The sequence below is a fragment of the Chinchilla lanigera genome, unplaced genomic scaffold (assembly GCF_000276665.1).
Source record: "Chinchilla lanigera isolate Chin_1 unplaced genomic scaffold, ChiLan1.0 scaffold00024, whole genome shotgun sequence".
Lineage (NCBI taxonomy): Eukaryota > Metazoa > Chordata > Mammalia > Rodentia > Chinchillidae > Chinchilla > Chinchilla lanigera.
In genome coordinates this window covers 5,815,910-5,835,888 of record NW_004955425.1, presented here as the reverse complement: position 1 = coordinate 5,835,888, position 19,979 = coordinate 5,815,910, and the positions used below count along the sequence as shown (strand labels likewise).

Genomic DNA, 19,979 nt, shown 5'->3' with positions numbered 1-19,979 from the left:
CAGAGAGGGACCATATATAGCGATGGTGGCAAATCTATGGCACACATGCCACAATGGGCACACAGAACCTTCTCTGTGACCATGCAAGCCAAGTCACCCCTGCATCATCACAATAGCCAAGCATCAGATTACAGCACAGTGTTGGCACTTTGTGATAAATAAGTAAGTTTGGGGTTGCAGTTTGGGCACTTGGTCTCTAAAAGGTTTGCCATCACTGATATATGGTAATCCAAGCCACATCTAGACACACTGAGGAGCATGCTTTACTAACTTGCTAGGCAGTTCTTAATACAATGAAGTTGACATACAAGGATTAACAGTCACAGTCCACCCCTTGTCAACTGCACACTCAAACACTTCTCTTTAAACTTGTACTTAATCTCCAAATGAAGATAACAGCAAGCTTATCATTCCAGTTTACATACAAGATGACTTGAGCACAGAGTGAGAGAAGGAGCAGCAGGCTAAGTAGTCAAGATGGGCAAAGTGATATGAAGAGGATGGAGGCAAGGAAGGGCCAAGGTCAAGGTGAAGGCATTATTAGATTTTGCTCCAAATACCGAAAGACATTTTAGAGACTTTTGAGCAGAACAGTGGCATGATCTGGCTTCTAGAAAGGTATTCTTTATCCCCTAGATCTTATGCAGAACACAAACTACATGGAGAGGAGCTTAGAAGAAGCAATTTGGAGGCATTTTGCAATATTCAAGTAAGAGTGTATCAGTCAGGGTTTTACTAGAGAAACAGATATAACACAAGATATATAAATGTATAAGAAAGTACAAGATCGGCTTATGACGGTCAGCCACAGAGTTGGGTGAGGAAGAACGCAGAGGGTGTCTGCACACCGGAGACCAAAGGATCTAGTCCAGGTTCTGGAGTTCACTGCAGCCTTCCATGCAAGTCCACATCAGGAGGTCGATGGGTCTGTGACGGAAGGCTGATGGATCCAAGGCGGAAGCTGGGAGATGACGTCCAAGCTTAAGGTGAAGACTGGAACTCCTTCAAAGAATGGAACATCTCTGTCCTTCCTCATTTCTGTTTTATATCATCTAGGTGATAATCTGTCCTAGGGTGGCTCCTCTATACCGTAGGGTGTAGAATTGCTGAGCCAATTTAGTTAAGCTTCTAAACTTCTCAAATTGATACAACCAATCAACCGCTACAATTAAGCTACATGACAAGAAGTGGAGATGGTGGGAAGTGGTCACAATGCTTTGAAGACCGAGAGAAGAGGATTTCCTGCTGGGTTTAGGAGATGAGAGGAAAACATGAATAAAGAATGACTTCAAAGCTCCCGGGTGTGGTGGCATGCACCTGTGATCCCAGCACTTGAGAGGCTGAGGCAGGAAGATCACTGTGCACTTGAGGCCAACCTGGGCTACAAAGTGAGACCCTATCTCAAGAAGAAGAAAGAGGAGAAGGAAGAGGAGCAGGTGTCGGGAGAGGAGGAGGGGAAGAGGAGGGGAAGGAGCAGGAGAAGAAGAAGAAACATTCTAATGCTTTTTGGACTCAAGAGTCGACAAGAGGAAGTTGGTATTTTTTTGTGACATGGGGAAGAACTTGAAAGAGGGTTTGGATAAAGAGAATCTGACCTGGATATCTCTACTAAAGATTTCTGGAGATGTTCTGTAACCGAAGACCTTATGAAGTGACTTACTGAGATTAAGAATGAATGTTCAAATATCTGTAAGGGCCATAATAAACAAAGCTATTTTACAAAAGGTGATTAAGTTTTCAGCAGGTATGTGGTAGACACCTTTTGACTGTTATATATTGACTTGATGTACTTAGAAATACAAAATATACAGAGACTAAAGCAACTTTTAATGAAGTCATTTAAAGAAAAGCCTTAATTAAATCCTAATACAAATGATAAACAGTGTGATAGAGAAATTGTCAGCTATATGCTAACTGATGAATTTTGGGAAATACTTCTGTACAACTGAATGTCCATTTAGCTCAAGTATCCTTCAGTTCAGTCTCTGCCAATGTGTCTTTTCTAATCCACTCCAAATTCCTGCTCTTTGAGTTGGCTTCTCATTGCTCTTACTACATGAGTTCTGCTCAGGCCTAGTTTGTCCTATGACAAAAGGCAAAAACTGCATTTGTTGATTATTCTCACTCCATGTTCATATAGAATTTCTGAAAGTTTATTCTAATTTGAGAATTTATGATTTGATTGTCTTGTAGAGAAGAATGTGGTTCCTCCAATAAAATACAAAGGTCAGATGATGTTGTTAACCTCGTTGTCCCGCAACATCACAGCTATAAGCAGCTCTGTCTTCAGACCACAGCATGGAGCCCATCTGGGTCTGTGTGGAGCACATGCACTACCAGGGATTTTTAGTCTTTCAGTTAATAGTGTTTGAAGGGGAGAGTCTTCTTCCTGATGGAAGAGGAAACTGGAAACTATCTCATGAGCCCCAGAACGTGACCCTTGCTACCTACAATCCTCTTCATCCATGTAAGGTCTTTACACTCAGTCCCCCAACCATATGAAGTAGTGGCTATTGCTGTACCCCTTTACAACAAAATAACATTTGGGGTTTGAATAGCTCAGTGTCCAAAGTCACACTGATGGTAAGTGACACAGCTGAAAAGTTTTCCAACCTGTTTGACGGGGGCCACAAACACTGCAAGCCTCCTTTATAATTGTGCCTCCTCTTCAGCTTCCCTCCCACTGCACACAGGACCCCATGACAAAGTCCAGTGGTGACCGTGTCAGATAACCCAGGGTTTTTCTTTGGATGAATTAAGTGTGCAGGCTGAATCTGTAGAGAGAATTGGGGAAAGAAATGACTATTGAAAAAAAAAAAAGTGGCTGCAAGGGGAAATGTAGAGGAGAGAACCCAGGAAATGGAAAGATACCTTGAGGAAGAGTGAGGGGTGTCTAATTTCAATTTTGTAGAAAACTGGTGTAATTTCTTCCATAAATGTTTAGTAGAATTCACCAGGGGACCCATCTGGATCTTTAATTTCATTTTTTAATTCTCAGTTTTATGATGGTTGATATGGCCCCATTTCCTCAGGGATACCCTGTTGGTCATGCTGTGCTTCTTGATCTGGAGGCCGGTTCCTCAGGTATATTTGGTTTGTAAAAATAATCAATATTACCTTCCTATATATAATATTCCACTAACATTTATAAAAATATTTTAATGTAGGATATGGTGGCACACATCTGTAATCTCAGCTACTTGGGAGGCTGAGGAAGGATTGCAAATTCAAGGTCAGCTGGGACAAGCTAGCAAGACTCTGTCTCAGAACAAGATAAAGGGAGCTGGGATTATTGTTTAGGGGTAAAGTATTAGTATAGACTGCACAATGCCCTGGGTTCAATCCCCAGTGCAAACTTTACTTTGCCAAATAAAAACTAAAATATCTCTGACTCAAACAGGCTAAATAGTAAGGAAATTTCCTTACTCACAACACACAAAGTCCAAAAAGGGCAGTCCTAGAGTTGGTTATTTCCATATTTGATGATACCATTAAGAGTCCGGGCTCTTTCTCTGTGCTTGCCCTGTCCCAGAGCTATATGGGCCTTTTCCAGAGGAAAAAAGTCCCTTCATCCCTGGAAATCTTCTTAAGAGCAAGAAAAGTTTGCTAGAAGCAGGTTTTAAAATTTCTTATAAAGTCAAGCATACATCTATTCTATGGCCCATCAGTCTCACACCTGGATATATATATTTATTCATGAGAAAGGAAAACAAAAGTACATTAGACATACACATATGTGAACACATAAGTACCTAAAATATATAAAAGAATGGTGTTAGCTACTTTATTTGTGTTACCTAAAACTTGGGAAAAGTCCAGGGGCGAATCTACAGAAGAATATACAAATTGTGGTATATTCAAGCAGTGGAATACTTTCCCTAATTAAAAAACATGAGGGCCGGGCATAGTGGTGCGCACCTGTAATCCCAGCACTCAGGAGGTTGAGGCAGGAAGAACATTGTGAGTTTGAGACCATCTTGGGCTACAAAGTGAACTCAAGGCCAGCCTGAACTGCATAGTGAGACCCTGTCTCAAAAAGACAAAAAATAAAAAATAAAAATAAATAAATAAATAAAATGAATTGCTAATACACATAATGCTGATGAATCTAAAAATATTATTCCGAGTGAAATAAGAGTATATATTTAATACATCAGGGGAAAAAGCCATGATGCAGGACTGGGGCTCTAGCTTAGTGGTAGAGTGCTTGCCCAGCATGACTGAGGCCCTGGGGTCAAAAAACATCCATGGAGGAAGCAAACTCTAGATACAATGGATGCTTCTGTGTAGGAACAAAAGAATGCAGAACCTCACTGCAGGAGTCTTTGGGGGACTCATATCTAAACCATAACATCATCTATCTAGTAGCTAGCTATCTACCTATTATCTATCTAATTTTATTTTTCCATGCATTTCAAAGTAAATTGAAGATACCAAATTAAAGATACCAAAATACTGCAACATGCATGTCATCAGTTAAAATTCAAAATTTGTTCACAATTTTTTTCTTCTGTGATAAAATTTATAGATGATGAAACACAAAATTCTTAACTGTGTGCTAGCTGTTTGGCAAATGCATGTATCTATATAACCCAAAGGGGTGTCAAGATACATAATATACACTAATAATACTACCTTCAGAGAAAGTTTCCTACAGACCTATTCCAGGCAGTACTGGCCAGTTCTCTATTCTTACAGTAAAGTGAGCAATTTTCCTCTGTTATGCCCTTCCAATATGATGTCTCTGTCTTGGAGCCAGAAAATCACTGACTGAAATCTCTAAAACCATAAGCCAAAATAAACCTTTTCTCCTTCAAGTTGTTTATGTTAAACATGTTGTCCCAGTGATGAAAATACAGAAAGTTGGTACCTGGAGTGGGGTTATTGCTATGACTATACCTCACTATGTGATTCAGAAGCCTTTGAAACTTGTTTGTGTGAGAAATCTGGAAAAGTTTGGAAAATTGGGCTAAAAAAGACCTTAAAGTTGTAGGCAGGCCTTGACAGACAATTCTAGAAGGAGCTCAGAAAACCAAAACGCTAGAAATGCAGACAGTGAAAATTGTGCCTATGAGATTTCAATCTTGCTTTGGTCCAATTTTTTTCTATTCTCCTATTTCTCCCTTTTTGGATGGGAATGTCTACTCCATTCCACTGTATTTTGAGATTATGAAAATTCTTTCATTTTTCTTTATCAGGAGCTCATGGTTAAGTCTTGAACCTCAGAGAAGACTTTGGCACTAGACATTTAAAAAATGCTGGAATTTTTGAGATTTTAGCAGCTCTTACAGATGGCCTAGATGTATTTTCTTTTATGAAACAGACATGAGACTTTGGATATGATGGGCAGAATATAATGGTTTAAATATGGAGTGTCTCTGCAGGACTCACATATTGAAGGTTTGATTCCCAAGGGTTTAGTGCTGGTCTAAGGTGCATGGGCAAGGTCCTGGGGTCAATTCTTATCACTGAGGAAAAAGTTCAGTGAACCCTAGAGCCAGCTTCCCAGGTTCAAAACTAGACTCCACAGTCATGATTCCCATGCAGCAGTATTCAGAAGTGGGACCTAGAGAGTACCTGGCTCATGAGGGTACTGAGTGTGCTATTAGGTGATGGGGCCCAGCAAGACACAGCAGGTCAGTAAGGCATGCATTTTAGGGCATGCTCACTTTTCTTGCCAGCTGCCACAAAGTAAGACGCTTTACTCTCCGCCATGCCTTTCTGCCATGGTGTTTCCATGTTGGCACCAGCCTACTATAGCCTGCAACCTCTAGTACTGTGAGCCAAAATAAACTCTTCCTCTTTTAAATTATTCATGTCAGGTATTTTGTCTGAGCAGGAAAGAGCTGACTAATGCAGATAGATAATGAGATAGGTAGACTGATATGTGGCAAAGCAAGTAGAACAATATAATGACAGAGACTAGGTGTGGCTATATGGATATTTATTATTAAATTCTTACATAAAAATGTCACCATAAAATGGTGAAGAGTTTGTAGAGAAAGGTTATCAGGGTCAAATAAATTTGGAAAATGATAATTTAATGTGACAAAAGTAGGTTTAAGGGAAAATTTGTCAGAACATTAAATATATGGACATGCATACTGATTTTATACACAATTGTACACACTTAATTTACTATTAAAACCACACTGAAGCTGGGACATGGTGATATACCTTGTAACCCTGTAATCTCAGCACTCTGGGAGATGGAGGCGGGAGGATTGCAAATTTGAACCCAGCCTGGGCAACATAGCAAGACACTGTTTCACGAGGGAAAAAGGGCTGGGGAGTTGGTCCAAAGGCCACAGGTTTCATCCCCAGTACCGCAAAAACAAACAATTGAAAGAATAGAAAGTCCTGGGAAGCAGAGGACTTTATGTTGTCCATACTAAAGTCAGCTAGAATAGTTCTTAAATTTTCGCAGGTCCTCCAATTCCTGATGGTTCAAGGCCCCTTGTCCCTGAGCTTCTACTCCAACTCCGCTAGCTCATTGCACGTCAGTCCTGGGCACATTACATGAGCTGCTCTGAATCAGAACAGGAACCATCAGGTCTTGCTGGTGAGCTTGGCTGCTGTTCTTATCCTGACCTCTTTTCAACACTAGAAAGATTGCTATTAATTCCTTACCACTTTTATCAAATGAGAAAGATTTGGATTTGGTCCCTCTTTGTTTCTAAGAAGGAAATCTGTGTCTAGGCAAGTTCAGTGTTGTTACTAATTTTAATTGGTAATTTAGCCCTAAACATCTTGAGATTTTCAGCCAGTTTTGTTAGCGTAGAGCTACAGGAAGTCAAATTGTCAGTTTTCCATATTTGCCATGTGTTAAAATGACATTTCAGATAACTTCCCATCTAATTTTGGTGACTTTTTGTTTGAGTTTGCACTTGGTGAATGTTAACAGTATGTGGGGGTTATGTGTGCTGAATACATTGACATTTTCTCTTGGAGAAAGAATAACTTTCTCCCCTTCCCCACATTCCAAGCACTTTGGCTGTGTGTTGGGCCCAAGAGTGCAGAGCACTGTGTGAAAGACTTTCTGGTCACTTTTTCTGGATTCCTCTGCTCTCAGAATGCATCTCTAGGAGCTCAAGACACAGCAGCCCCCAGGGGTGCGTTGTTAGGCAGCTGCTCGCCCTGGGTGGCTAGAAGAGGCCATTGTAAGCTGCATGGGAAAGGAGATCAAGCTCTGTCAAAATCATCCTGTGTCAGCTCATGAGCACGGGGATGTGCATGAGGACCCGTGCCAGTGACACTTGCATAGGGGACAAGTGCCAGCGGTACTAATTGGGCACAGTTCCTTTTCAAGCTATCTGCTGTACATGTTCATCCCTGGAGCCTGCGGAGAAAAAGAATTAGCAAATGCCTGCTAATTCATCTGCTGGCCTCTGGTATAGAGCCCACAATGCTCACTGACCCTATTATAGTGCCCCATACTAATGCTACCTGTTATGCAACCACGTTTGTGCTGGAAACACACCATATCCTTACTTACCCCTGCCAGGGGCCTTTGTCATAGTCAAAAACCACTCAGAGGTCCAAAGCCTCCTTTGACCAAGAAGGCATGTAATGAACACAGTTCCAGTAGACCTGGCAATGATGTGACTGTGGTCTCCTGAAATTCAAACCCAGTGATTTCAGAGAAATCAAAATCCAAAACAAACCTTTTAACAGCCAGATGATGATATTCCAACTGGCTTTTGTTTCTTTGCTAAAACACCTAAAGTATCAAAGGGCCCTGCTACACCCCTCAAAGGGAAATGAGAAACTTACTTTTCTGTGGTCACAGGTATTTCATTTAAAAAGCAAAAACACAGGAGACCATGCTTTGACTGAAACCTATTCTCTTCCTTCCCTCTCCCACTTATAAATATGATTAGCAAAAATCAGTTCAAATGATAACTCCTTCACGCAACACATAGAGCTGGAGAAGACTCAAGATGCCAAGAAATCATGGTAGTCACCCATTTCTGCCTCCTGCTTCTCTGGCTCATATTCAAGACTCTGTGTCATGCATTTCAGTCTGTCAGTATTGTAGCAACCACTGTCCATGCACATGAGTCTTTCAGAAAGCTAGGGCAATTACCCCACTAAGTGTAGTAAGAAGTAAATACACGTGAGCTACTGACAAAGTGTAAGAAGCCAAAATAAAAGCTAAATCTGGGCTTGCTCTAGTTTTTTTTTTTTTTTTTTGGTTTTTCTCCGGTACCGGGAACCGAACTCACGACCTTGCGCTTGCCAGGCAGGCGCTTTGCCGCTGAGCTAAATCCCCAGCCCCTGGGCTTGCTCTAGTTTCTCACCAAGTCCAGCACATTTTTTTTTTCGGCTAGGGTCAATCTCTGTGCCAGCTGGGCCTCTTTCCTGGCTCTACAAGAGGCCCCTTTCTCATTTCTGTCTCTCCCATTTCCCTTTATGACACTAGTCATTTACTGAGTGAATCATTTGTGCTCACAGACCAGACTGTTACTGGTCTTTGGAGTGCTACAGTCTCCTTTTAGAGGGATTTCTAGGTTCTTTCTGTTCTGAACAAAAAAACTGAAGGAAACAAGCATAAATGGTGGCAAAGTTTTAAATTTATTAAAGGTAAGAAAAAAACAGGCTCTGCAGTGCAAGTCTGGGCCAAGTAAAAATAGGAAAAAAAATTTTTTTAAATATACCCTACTGCATAGGGTAAGCTATGATGAGACATGATAGTAACTATTATGGCTACAATTCGGTTTTTTAGATTTCCTATGCTGGCATCCAGTCCAGGCCACCTGATCAAGAACCTGCTTGAATTCTTGTGAAGTCCATGTGCAGGCTTTAGGAATGCTTCTGTGAACCCGGTGGTGATTCCCTCCTGCCTCCTTTCTCAACCAGTTGTAGCCATACCCTATCTTCCTGCCTCAATACCTGCCCTACTTTACACTATAAGATGTGTAAAACAATCCCTATTTTGAAAATTGGGACATTAGAACTCAAAGACAGTTATATTCCAAGGGGCACAGTGTCTGTAACGAGCATAGTTAGGGTCTGAACCCACATCTGACTTCCCATTCCATTTCCTGAGGATGCACCCTCTGTGCTACACCCTCCTGGGGTTTCTCTTTTGCCCTGGGCAATTTGCTCTCATTTTTCCTAAAACAGCAGAATTATTCACTCATGCATCCTTTCAACTATCAAATGTACAAGTTAAACAGAAGGGGCACCTCAGCTCATTCTACAAACAGAAGGCCTTTCCTCTGCACCTGGTATTTACCCTTTTTGCTGGTCTCCCAAGGCTTCTTGGTTCCTACAGACCACACAATCCATGACGGACTAGAGTCCATTTCATCCCAAAGCAGCACTGAGTTGAGGAGCTAGTTGTGATGTGTGAACTAGACCAGCTTTTAGCAAAACTTTTTCAAACAAAATTCTTTTTAAAATAACTATTTTCTATTTTTGGAAACAAAACAGAGTGGAAGTAAATTATTTCCTCAGTTATCAGAAGTCCCAGTGTCTATAATCAATACTCTTTGTCCAACACTAAGGGCATACCACAGGTGTCAGAGTTCCAGAGGAAGCCCAGGGCAGTCCTGGAAGAAACTATTTTGAAGGAGACAATAATTTCTATGCAAATGAGATATTTTTATAGTTTCTTTACTTTTCTAAAAGTTCTCTTTGGTTGAAATCTACTTCACTGTCCTTTGCAATAGGGAATATTATACGCCTTCATGAGGGGAGTGACACCTGTCTGCTTTGTTTACCACCACTCCCACAGCTAACACAAACATATTTGATGAATGTAGAGAAGGCAGAGAGAAAGGGAGGAAATGTAAATATATGAATGATTGGATGAATAGTGAGCCTTGAAATCTTAGGTTTATGTCAGAATATTAAAAAGGGCATCTCTTATTGTCAAAAGATTTTTTATTCTTTTATTATTTGACTTTAGGAATGAGCTGACGATATTTATTGTATGTCAGTATATGGTCTATGTGTCTAAATTATAATTATAGATCTCCTTTCAAAGGCTAAGGGTGATATAATGTAGCTTCTATTGGTTCATATGGCATGTCAAAATCCAGTCTATCCTTGAGTCTATTATTGTTGCTAGAGTTGCTAGTCTATTATTGTTGCTAGCTGATTGTGTTGCTAGTGCCCAAGTGGCATAGTTGCTGCTATTAATTGGTTTTTCCTGTATACAAATATCTGTTTGTCTTTGTGTCATCCATAATACTGTAGTCCATTTCCAGGGAACTGGATGCTGAGCCAATTTTACTTCCCTACCTTCTCAAATTAATGCAGGTGGCTGGATCTTGGAATAGAGGCAAAAGACTACAGTGAACCACACCCAGAAAAGGCAGATGTTAAAGAGATCTCCATACTAGCAACAAAGCCTTTCTTGGCCTGAAAACTTCAGCACACATACAAAAGAAATATGAGGAGACAAGGCAATAAAATTCCTCCCCAAACTTGCAGTTCCCCAAAGCTGATCCATGGGACATCAAAGGGGAGGAAATCAACAGCCAAAGAGCTAAATCATTCAAAATGATAAAAGAGGAGACAAAAAACAGAGAGAGTGATCAACATGGCGCTCAGCATAGCTCAAAGATGATATAACTAAACAGATAATGGACTTAACAAAACTGTCATTGAGTTTACAGAGGCCACTAATAAAAAGCTAGCTAAGCTAGACAAAATGATAAAAAATATGAATACCCGTTGAGCAAATAATTGAGAGTCCATGAAATTGTACCAAACAGAACTCCAGGAGATAAAAAAATTCTATAGAAAGTATGCACAACAGAGGCGATGTTAGAAGAATGTCAGAACTAGAAGAAAATGCTGATGACCTATCTGTATACCCAGATACCTTAAAAATAAGAGAACATGAAAAATAGATTCAACAGTGTCTTGGTTGCTTTTCTCTCGTTGCTGAGACAAAGTACCCAATGCCCAAAATGAAGGAAGGAAAGGTTTATTTGGCCCACAGTTTGTGGAGGTTTCAGTCCATACTTGGCTGGCTCCAAGGCAGAAGACAGCAAAGCAACAAGAGCAAGGGGGGAATGGCAGCTGAACAGCAAAGCAGCCAGAGCAAAAGGGAGGAATTGCGGCAAGCAGCCTCTTCCCCTCCCTTACTTTGTAAACAGGCTACCCCCACCTAAGGGGCATGTAGCTCTCACATAATTTCCATGCTCTGCTCTTCCACAGGCTCAGGATGTATACAAAGTAAGCACCCTGGCTTCCTGCTGTCACTTAGCCAAACCTCTAGACTCCCCAAGTTGACACAATGTATCAAACAGTTACTAGATAATGCCAAAGGAACTAATATAAGATTAATTAGAATTAGTGAACACTTAGAAGATAGTGCAAATTGCACAAAGAAACCTTTTTACAGAAATAATAGCAGAAAAATGTCCAAATATGAAGAAAAATTCAACACATAGTGAGGCATATAGAACCCCAAATAGCTAAGATCTCCAGGATATATCATAGTAAGAGTTCAGAAGTCCAACACAAGTGCAGAATCTTAAAAGCTGTTAGAGAAATATAACAAATTACATATAAAGAAAACCCCATTAGAATGATAGCAGATTTTTCAACAAAAACCTTAAAGTCCAGGAGACCTTGGAATGAAGAGTTTTCAGCCCTCAAAGAAAACAATTTCAAACCCAGACTGATATATCCTGCAAAACTATCTTTCAAAATTGATGGGGGAAATAAAGTCTTTTCATAAAAAAGAGCACCTTAAGAAAGTTATGATCACTGAGTGCACCAAAACCTACCCAAGGATATCCTCAAAAAGACAATGAAACCAAAGATGCCAAAAATACTAGTAGAATAAATATCCTGGGCAGTGGAGCAAAAGGGAAAAAAGGAATCAGCAAAAGGACAATAATGCAATGACAGGAATAAGTCAATGCCTTTTAGTAATAACTATCAACTTCCTGATCACAAGACCAAGACTGGCAGATTATCAAAACAAACAAAAACCAAAAGGTATGCTATATACAAGAAACACATTTAATCAAAAAGGAATTCATACAGTAAAAAGTATGGAAAACAATATTCCATGCAACATGAAAATGATATAACTAAACAGATAATGGACTTAACAAAACTATCACTGAGCTTACAGAGGCCACTAATAAAAAGCTAGCTAAGCTACACAAAATGATAAAAAATATGAATACCAGTTGAGCAAATAATTGAGAGTCCATGAAATTGTACCAAACAGAACTCCCGTAGTTATGATCACTACTCCTAAACAAATAAGAGTAGTTATTCTATTTTCAGACAAAGGAATTCAAGCCAAAACTAATCAGAAGAGGCAAAGAATGTCACTATATGTTGGTTAAAGGAACAGTTCAATAAGGATAGCAATTATAATTCCTAATATAATTGCTAATATAAGATTAATTGGAATATATGCACTGAACACTGGCATATTCAACTTCATAAAACAAACACTGCTGGACGTAAAAGATCAGATAAACAACACAATAATAGTAGGAGACCTTACTACTCAACCATCACAAATAGACAAAAAAATCAACATCCACTTTGATTTTAGTTGGTATACATTGGGAGATACAGGTCTGCATTCAACCTTCTGCATGTGGATAGCCAGTTTTCCTAGCACCACTTGCTAAAGGGGCTCTCTTTCTTCTAGCATATGCTTTTGGTGCCTTTGTCAAAGATCAGATAATTAAAAGTGCCTGGGGCTGTTTCTGCATATGCTATTTTTTTTCACTGATTCATATCCGTTTTGGGGCCAATACCATGCTGTTTCTAACACTATAGCTTTATAATATAACTTTAAGTCTGGGATTAAGATGCCTTTTGCTTTGCTCTTGTTGCCCATGACTGCTTTTGCTACTCTATGTCTCCTCTAGTTGTGTATGAATTTTAGAATTTTTCTATCTAATTTTGTGAGGGATGCTGTTGGTATTTTGATCAGTATTGCATTACATCTATATAATAATTTTATTAATGTGGCTGTTTTGACAATATTCATTCTGCCTCTCCAGGAAGAGATCTTTCCCTTTTCTGATGTCCCCTTGATCTCCTTTTTCCTAGTATCATAGTTTTCAGTGGAGCAGTTAGGTTGATTTGTGTTTAATTTTTCTTCATGCTATTATGAATGTTTTTTTTCCCCTACTTTATTTTTCCAAGGGTTTAATATTAGTGTACAGGAATACTGCTGATTTTGCATCCTGCTACACTGCAAAATTTGGTCATTAATTTTAGGAGTCTTTTGGTGGAATTTTTTGGGTCTTCTACGTAATGGATCATGTCATATGCAAATAATAATAATGATAAAATATCCCTTTTATTGCTCTGGCTAATGTTTCAAGCACTATATTGAATAGGTGTGTTGATAGTGGACATTCTTGTCTTATTCCTGATTTTAAAGAAAGCTTTCAGCTTTTCCCCATTTAATATGATGTTGGCAGTAGGTTTTGGTAAAGGGATTTTTATCAAATTGAAACAAGGTACTTCTTTCTGCATTTTCTTCAGTAATTTTATTATTAACGGATGTTGTTTTTTTTTTTCAAAGTCTTTCCATTTTTGAGATGATTGTGCCATTTTTGTCCTTGCTTCTGTTTATGTGATGTAACACATTTACCGCATGTTGAACCACACTTGCGAAGCTTGGTCATGATCTTTTTAAGGACTTGGCATATTCTGTTTGCCAGTATCTTGTTGAAGATTTTTGCATCTCTGTCCATTAAAAAGATTAGCCTATAGTTCTCTTTCTTAGGTGTGTCATTGTTTGGTTTTGGAATCATGGAAATGCATCCAGGAATGACACTGGAAGTACCCAATTTCTGCAAAAATATATAAATAAGAATAAAAAATAAAATTACAAAGCATGCAAAGTAAGAATCAGATCCATGTATGAAAAAGATGCTAGAATTACAAAGAATTGTAAATAAACATAACAACATGGTAAAGGCTCTAATAGAATACATGACACTCAAGATATGAGTACTTGAAGTACTTTCAAGATGAAAAATTTAAGAGCCAAAGGAAATGTTGGAAATTGTAAGTGCTGTAATAGAAATGAAGACTGCCTTTGATGAGCTTCTAAGACAGATATGGCCAAAGAACTGGTGAATGTGATAGGTCAATAGAAACCTCAAACTCAAATACAAAAAGAATGGAAGAACAGAACAGGCAAGAACTGCATAATTTCAAAAGATGTAACATATCACAGTGAAAGAGAAACTACAGAAGAAATATTTGAAATACTGGCTGAAAACTTCCCAAAACTAATGACATAAACTACAGATTCAAGAAGTTTAGGGAACAGCAAAAATATCAAGAAAAAAAAATCTACACCTAGGGGCTGGGGATTTAGCTCAGCGGCAAAGCGCCTGCCTGGCAAGTGCAAGGTCATGAGTTCGGTTCCCGGTACCGGAGAAAAAAAAAAAAAAAAAAAAAAAAAAAAAATCTACACCTAGATTTGTCATATTCAAACAGCAGAAACCAAAGACAAAGACAAGATTTTATAAGAACCCAGGGAAAAATAACTCATTAGCTACAGGAACAAGGGTAAAATTACAGCATACTTCACTTGAGAAACCAGGTAAGTAAAATGAGAAATTTAAAGCACTTCAAAAATTGAGCAACAAATATATTATTCTATAGCTAGCAAGAAACAGCTAATCCTTAATGGTTTGGTCAATCTTGTATACATCTGGCAATCCGAGCAACTAAAGATAACAAATGAAATATAACAACCATTGTTAATTTCCTATCACTTTGCTTTGAAATTCTGTAGTTTTCTTTGTTCTTTGTTTTTACCTGTTTTTGTTTTTTCTTTTAAATTTTTAAAATAATTGGAAGATGTATGCCTGTATGTGTATATCTATGTACACACACATACACACACACACACAGACACACACACACACACACACACACACAGAGACATGTATTTTTTGGTGGTACTGGGGTTTGAACCAGGACCTTGATGCTAGGCAAATGCTCTTCTACTGAGGCATGGCAGGCAGAAAGCAGAGAAAGATCAACAGGGAGAGAGAGACTCTTCCAGGCCACGCCCACAGGAACCCATCTCCTCTGACCAGGCCTTGCCTCCCATCATACCCAGCCATGAAATCACCAGTGGGGCAGTATCATACTCCAGTGATCCAACCACCTCCTGAAAGCCCCACCTATGAGCACATGAAGCCTTGGGAGGGCATCTAGATATAAACCAGAACAGAAAGCTACCTGTTTTGAAGGGCACAGATAGGAATTTAGATCCAATTGGACCTAACCACTAACCAGCTGCAGCTTGCCCCAGGCAAGTTATTTAATACATCTGAGTTACTTTGGTTGATTCACATGTAAAATGCGGATAATAACTACACCTTGTGGTTGTGTGATGGTTACCAGAATAATACACAGAAGTGCCTAGCTTGTAAAATGAATGAAATAAACTAAAGCCATTGTCTGGGGCTTTATAGCTTACCAAGCTAAAGGCCAAAATTGATATGTGCTTATTCAGCCAGTCATTATCAACTGTAGTGCAGTTTCCCAAAATACAAGATATCTCTTTGTCTTCCTGAGATTTGCACATGAGAAAAGCCAGGGGACATCAATTCAAGTACAGGCAGCCATGGGAACAACCAGCCAGTGAATTTCCTAGAATGTATGAGGCATACAAACTTGTATGTGAATTTATTAATATAATTAATTTTTTTAGTAAAAAAAATCCCCACCTCCATCTTCTTTTTAGTATGTGCCCACCATTCGTTCACACTTACTTGCTTTCCCTTTCAGTGTGCAGCACCTGGACCACCGCTCCTCATGGAAAGCTACTGTAGTTAAATGAGGACCTATCCTAGAACTTCGCTCTCTCTGGCTCAATAGCACACCACATTCCTCGGTCTGACCCAAAAATTCAAAGCCCCGCGTAGGACAGTTTGACCAATTTCACATCTCCAGTTTGTGGCAGTAGAGACTGAACTGAGGGGTACTTTACTACTAAGCTACATCCCCACCCCCTCTTATTTTTTATTTGGAAACTAGGTCCTGCTAAATAGCCTAGGCTGGCCTCCAATTTCCTATACTTCTGCCTCAGTCACCCCAACAGCCTGGATTATAGATGTGTGCCACCATGCCTAGCTAACACCGTCCTTCTTTATGTCAACAATAATCATAATCATCTGTCTTTCTTTTTAATATTACCACTGATTATCAAAGTACTATCACACTGTCTTTCACTCCAGATTTGCACTTTTCCTTTCCGCCTATACTAGAAAAGCATTAGTTCCAGTTACGGGAAAAAAAAATAGTGACTTCTTTGAGAATTGGAGAATTCAAAACTTTTTAAAAATATGGTTTACATTTTGAAGGTATCTATAATTCTTCTCAATGAAAAACTACAACATGACAACTAACAACAGCAGGAGTACTTTTAAGAAACCTCAAGGAAAAAATAAGTAGATGATTTACTACGGCTCCATGTCCAAGTCAGTGAAGACATCTTGAAACTCCATTGTGTTTTGTTTTTATGATTTTTGTGAAGAACGTGAATACATTAGCAATAACAGCCACTTATTTGAAGTATCGATTTTTATTAAAAAGTGCATTTTGATTAATTTATGATCTAGGTAAGCTGTAAGGTATCAGTATACTCTCTGGAATAGTAACTTTACAAAGATTTAAAACAAACAATTTTAAAAGCCGTTTTATTTCCTTCACCATTATTGTTTTACAATACAAATATCACTTTGTGAATACACAAAAAAACCCTACAGTAGATAATTCTGCTGCACGTAAAATACAGAATGGATATATATACTTTTTCATCCTTAAAAAACTATTTTGTTCTCCACATTGGCAAGTATAGAATAGAATACTTCCCCAAACATACGTATGTTAGGAGTAAAACTTAGAGTTACATGCAGTTTCTGCACAAATATATTTTAAAGAAATAGATCTCTTTTGTTGTTGACCAACAAAATTGTCATGAGAGTATGGATAACTAATTTGTAGCTTTCAAGTTTTAGGTAAGTGATCATTTTCAAAACTCTCTTTTCAAAAAAGATATTCATGGCTGTTTTCATAGAGTAGTTAAAATCAAACTACCAAACAGATGATAAACTAATTGAAGTGGTACATGTCATTACTACCTGCTCACAATATGTGAACAAGCTCTGACTCTAATTAGTTGATTCTTTAATTCAAAGCAATTGTAAAACCATAAGCAGTCTTCTGATTTAATTTAGCTATAAATGCAAAATTTAGTAGTGTATACATACATTTATATTTTTGTGGAATACTTTATTTTAAATAAAAACATTTAAGATTGCCTACGGACCATACAATCAAGACAAGAAAGGCACTAGAAACATAGACACATTTCTCTCCCAAGAAGCATTTTACATTTTAACTCTTCTCTCTGGCATGTAAAAATCTTTAAATTTGGTTTTCATAATATCATTTTGAAAAATAAAGTTAGGAAATACTTAGAAAATCACTTTATAACAGAATCTTTTTTTTTTTTTTTTTTGCACTTTTTGACACACTGTCTCTGTTGATTTTACAAAATCCAAAGTTACCAAACCTCTCTGTGTCTGTCATTTTTATTTGAACATTGGTGCAACAGGTAGGAAGATTTCAGAACCGAACCCCATTCAGGTACTTAGAAACCTTCATAGAGACATTTGCTAGAAAATGGCTTACAGCCCAATCTTTGGGGCAAGAGATATGAAAAGTATGTTTTCCCAAGAAAATAATACGCTTTATTTCCAGATGTGACTGGAAAGACCAGAACTTATATAAAAGCTTACATTTATACTGTCGCTTCATATACAAAGGAACATGGTAGTTGTAGGTGATGTAAATCCCAAACTTATGAACAGAAAATGTGTACAGTGCATGATGGTTAAATTTTCTTTATTGTTGTCCAATGCAGGTCCTTTGGAGAGAAAAAAAGATCACAGTGCTGACCAGGTAACTCAATAGGTTAAGTCAAGGTAACTGTTGAAAGATAATAGGATTAGGGAGGTGTTTATTTTATGGCATCTTCTCTCATGGAGTTCTTAGCACTTTGGACAGTTCCTCATTCTCCCACTTTGTATAGCTGTTATGTGTCATTCACCAACCGGCTGTATTTCACTTGCTTACCGAGGTGGATTACTGGCCAGGGAAAGGGCCAATGGTAAGACCGAGGTACGATTCCTTGGACATTCTTTTCAAAGTACTGAAATGGCCTGTACCACCACACCCTGGCCAGGAGGTTCATCTGGGAAGCTTCCTTTAGCACCTAAAAGAACAAACATACAAATTTTTCTCACCCTCTTTTGCTTTAATTTCAAGTATTTTCCATGTTAAAATTCACAAGGGACCTCAGACCTGCCCCATGTCCACCCAAATGACCTGTTCACTCTCAGGTCATCACCCCATCCTCTGTACACATCTGCAAACTGGGCCACACCCAAGCAGTAAACCCCTATTCTGACAGGGCAAGAACTTGTGGCTTACTCATCTACCATCTATCAAAAAAATACGCAGGTAATTTTTTACTCACTCTTCTACACAGAAAACAGAAAGACATTCTTAAGCTGGTGATGGGCCCAGAGTGATGAGAAGAGGGTGGGAATACAAATTAAGCAATGGGTAGGCACAAGCTTAGGAAACATTTTCATGGACAACATTAGTGTGGGACTTGCTTTAGAAGGAAACAGTCTCCTGGATCAAACCCCTCCCCCAAGTACTGGGGACTGAACCCAAGGTTACCACACTACTATGCTACATCCATAACCCTTTTTATTTTTTATTTTGAAACGTATTTTCACTAAGTTGCTCCAGTTGGACTCTAACTTCTCATCCTCCAATCTCAGCCTCCCAAGTAGCTGAGATTATACCATCATCGATATATGCCACCATGCTCTGCTATGTCATTATATTCATGCACTTTTTCATTTTGATAGTGAAGATCAATGTCACAAGATGCAGAAAAAGCTTAGCTGACTTCCCCTTAGAAAGGTGAAGTTTAAGACACTGGTAGATTCTTTGCTCCTCTCCCACCCTCTCTCCTACCCAAGCCAGAAGCAATATCCAGGAATACTAGGAGCTGAAGTTAAATGGGGGAAAACCTTACTTGCTGATTGGCCATAGTGTGATACCACCAGAACAGTCTTGTGGTGATGTAATATGCCACCACCACGTCCACAGTGTAGTGGTCATGCGCTAAGAGAATACAGAAGATTCCAACGACACTGAGAAGCCAGCAAATCCAGTGGTACCACCAGAGTCGTCGAGGTGAATCTGAAAAGAGGAGAAATTGCAGTAGTCTACAATGACTCACAAACATTAGAAGTACCCAAATGTGCTTCTATCGCATACAGTACCTCTGAGTTCAATTTCCTTAGATCTTTCCTTCTGAAAACAAATCTCTTGGGGAAGTAAATCTCCAGGGTCTTATTTATCTGTGACCAAGGTTGCAAAAGCTTTCTATAAAGTGATTTTACTAGCAATGGTAATTCATATTAGAGTAAACCTTCAACTTATGAACATTCAAGTTGCAAATTTTCACAGATACCAATGGCCCTCACATTACAAACATTCATAGATGCAAACAAATCGTGGAAGTATCTCGTGTGTCTGCCGGATGTTGTTACAGTTGTGGTGCTGTGTGCTCACTGTATAGTGCAATAGTGCACAGCAGTACAGTGCTCCGTCAGAGCCCAGGATGTCCGGAAGCAGGAGGAAAAGCTGTGGTGATGTGAAGCAGATTGGTAGGAAGCACAAAGCAATATACACTGTATACTTGTGTTAAAGGTGTGTAAGACTCACTTTGACAGACTTGTGCATGAATCCCACTTAGCAATGTGCTCTCAGAATGGAATTCATTCATAAGTTGGAGACTTACTGTACTTAATTCATACAATCTCAAATACAGTTTACAGGATGAGTCTAATAAAAAATGTATTATGCTTCATTCTAAAAAACTATCCATTGACATTTAATTAAATTTATCTCTTTGTAATTTGGGCTTA

At 38.8% G+C, this 19,979-nt stretch overlaps 1 protein-coding gene across 7 annotated transcripts in view; it reads right to left on the bottom strand.

Annotated features, from left to right (window-relative positions):
- Positions 1-16,531: 16,531 nt before the first annotated feature.
- Sgms1 (sphingomyelin synthase 1) overlaps positions 16,532-19,979 on the bottom strand; it is a 311,453-nt gene continuing 308,005 nt past the window's right edge. For all 7 annotated transcript variants that reach the window (XM_013514837.1, XM_013514838.1, XM_005385897.2 and 4 more), the window contains 2 exons: positions 19,082-19,248; positions 16,532-18,244 (listed from right to left, as the gene is read on the bottom strand). In XM_013514837.1, coding sequence (XP_013370291.1) covers positions 18,065-18,244; positions 19,082-19,248 — 347 coding nt within the window. In that variant the 3' untranslated portion in view covers positions 16,532-18,064. The remainder of the gene's footprint in view (positions 18,245-19,081; positions 19,249-19,979) is intronic.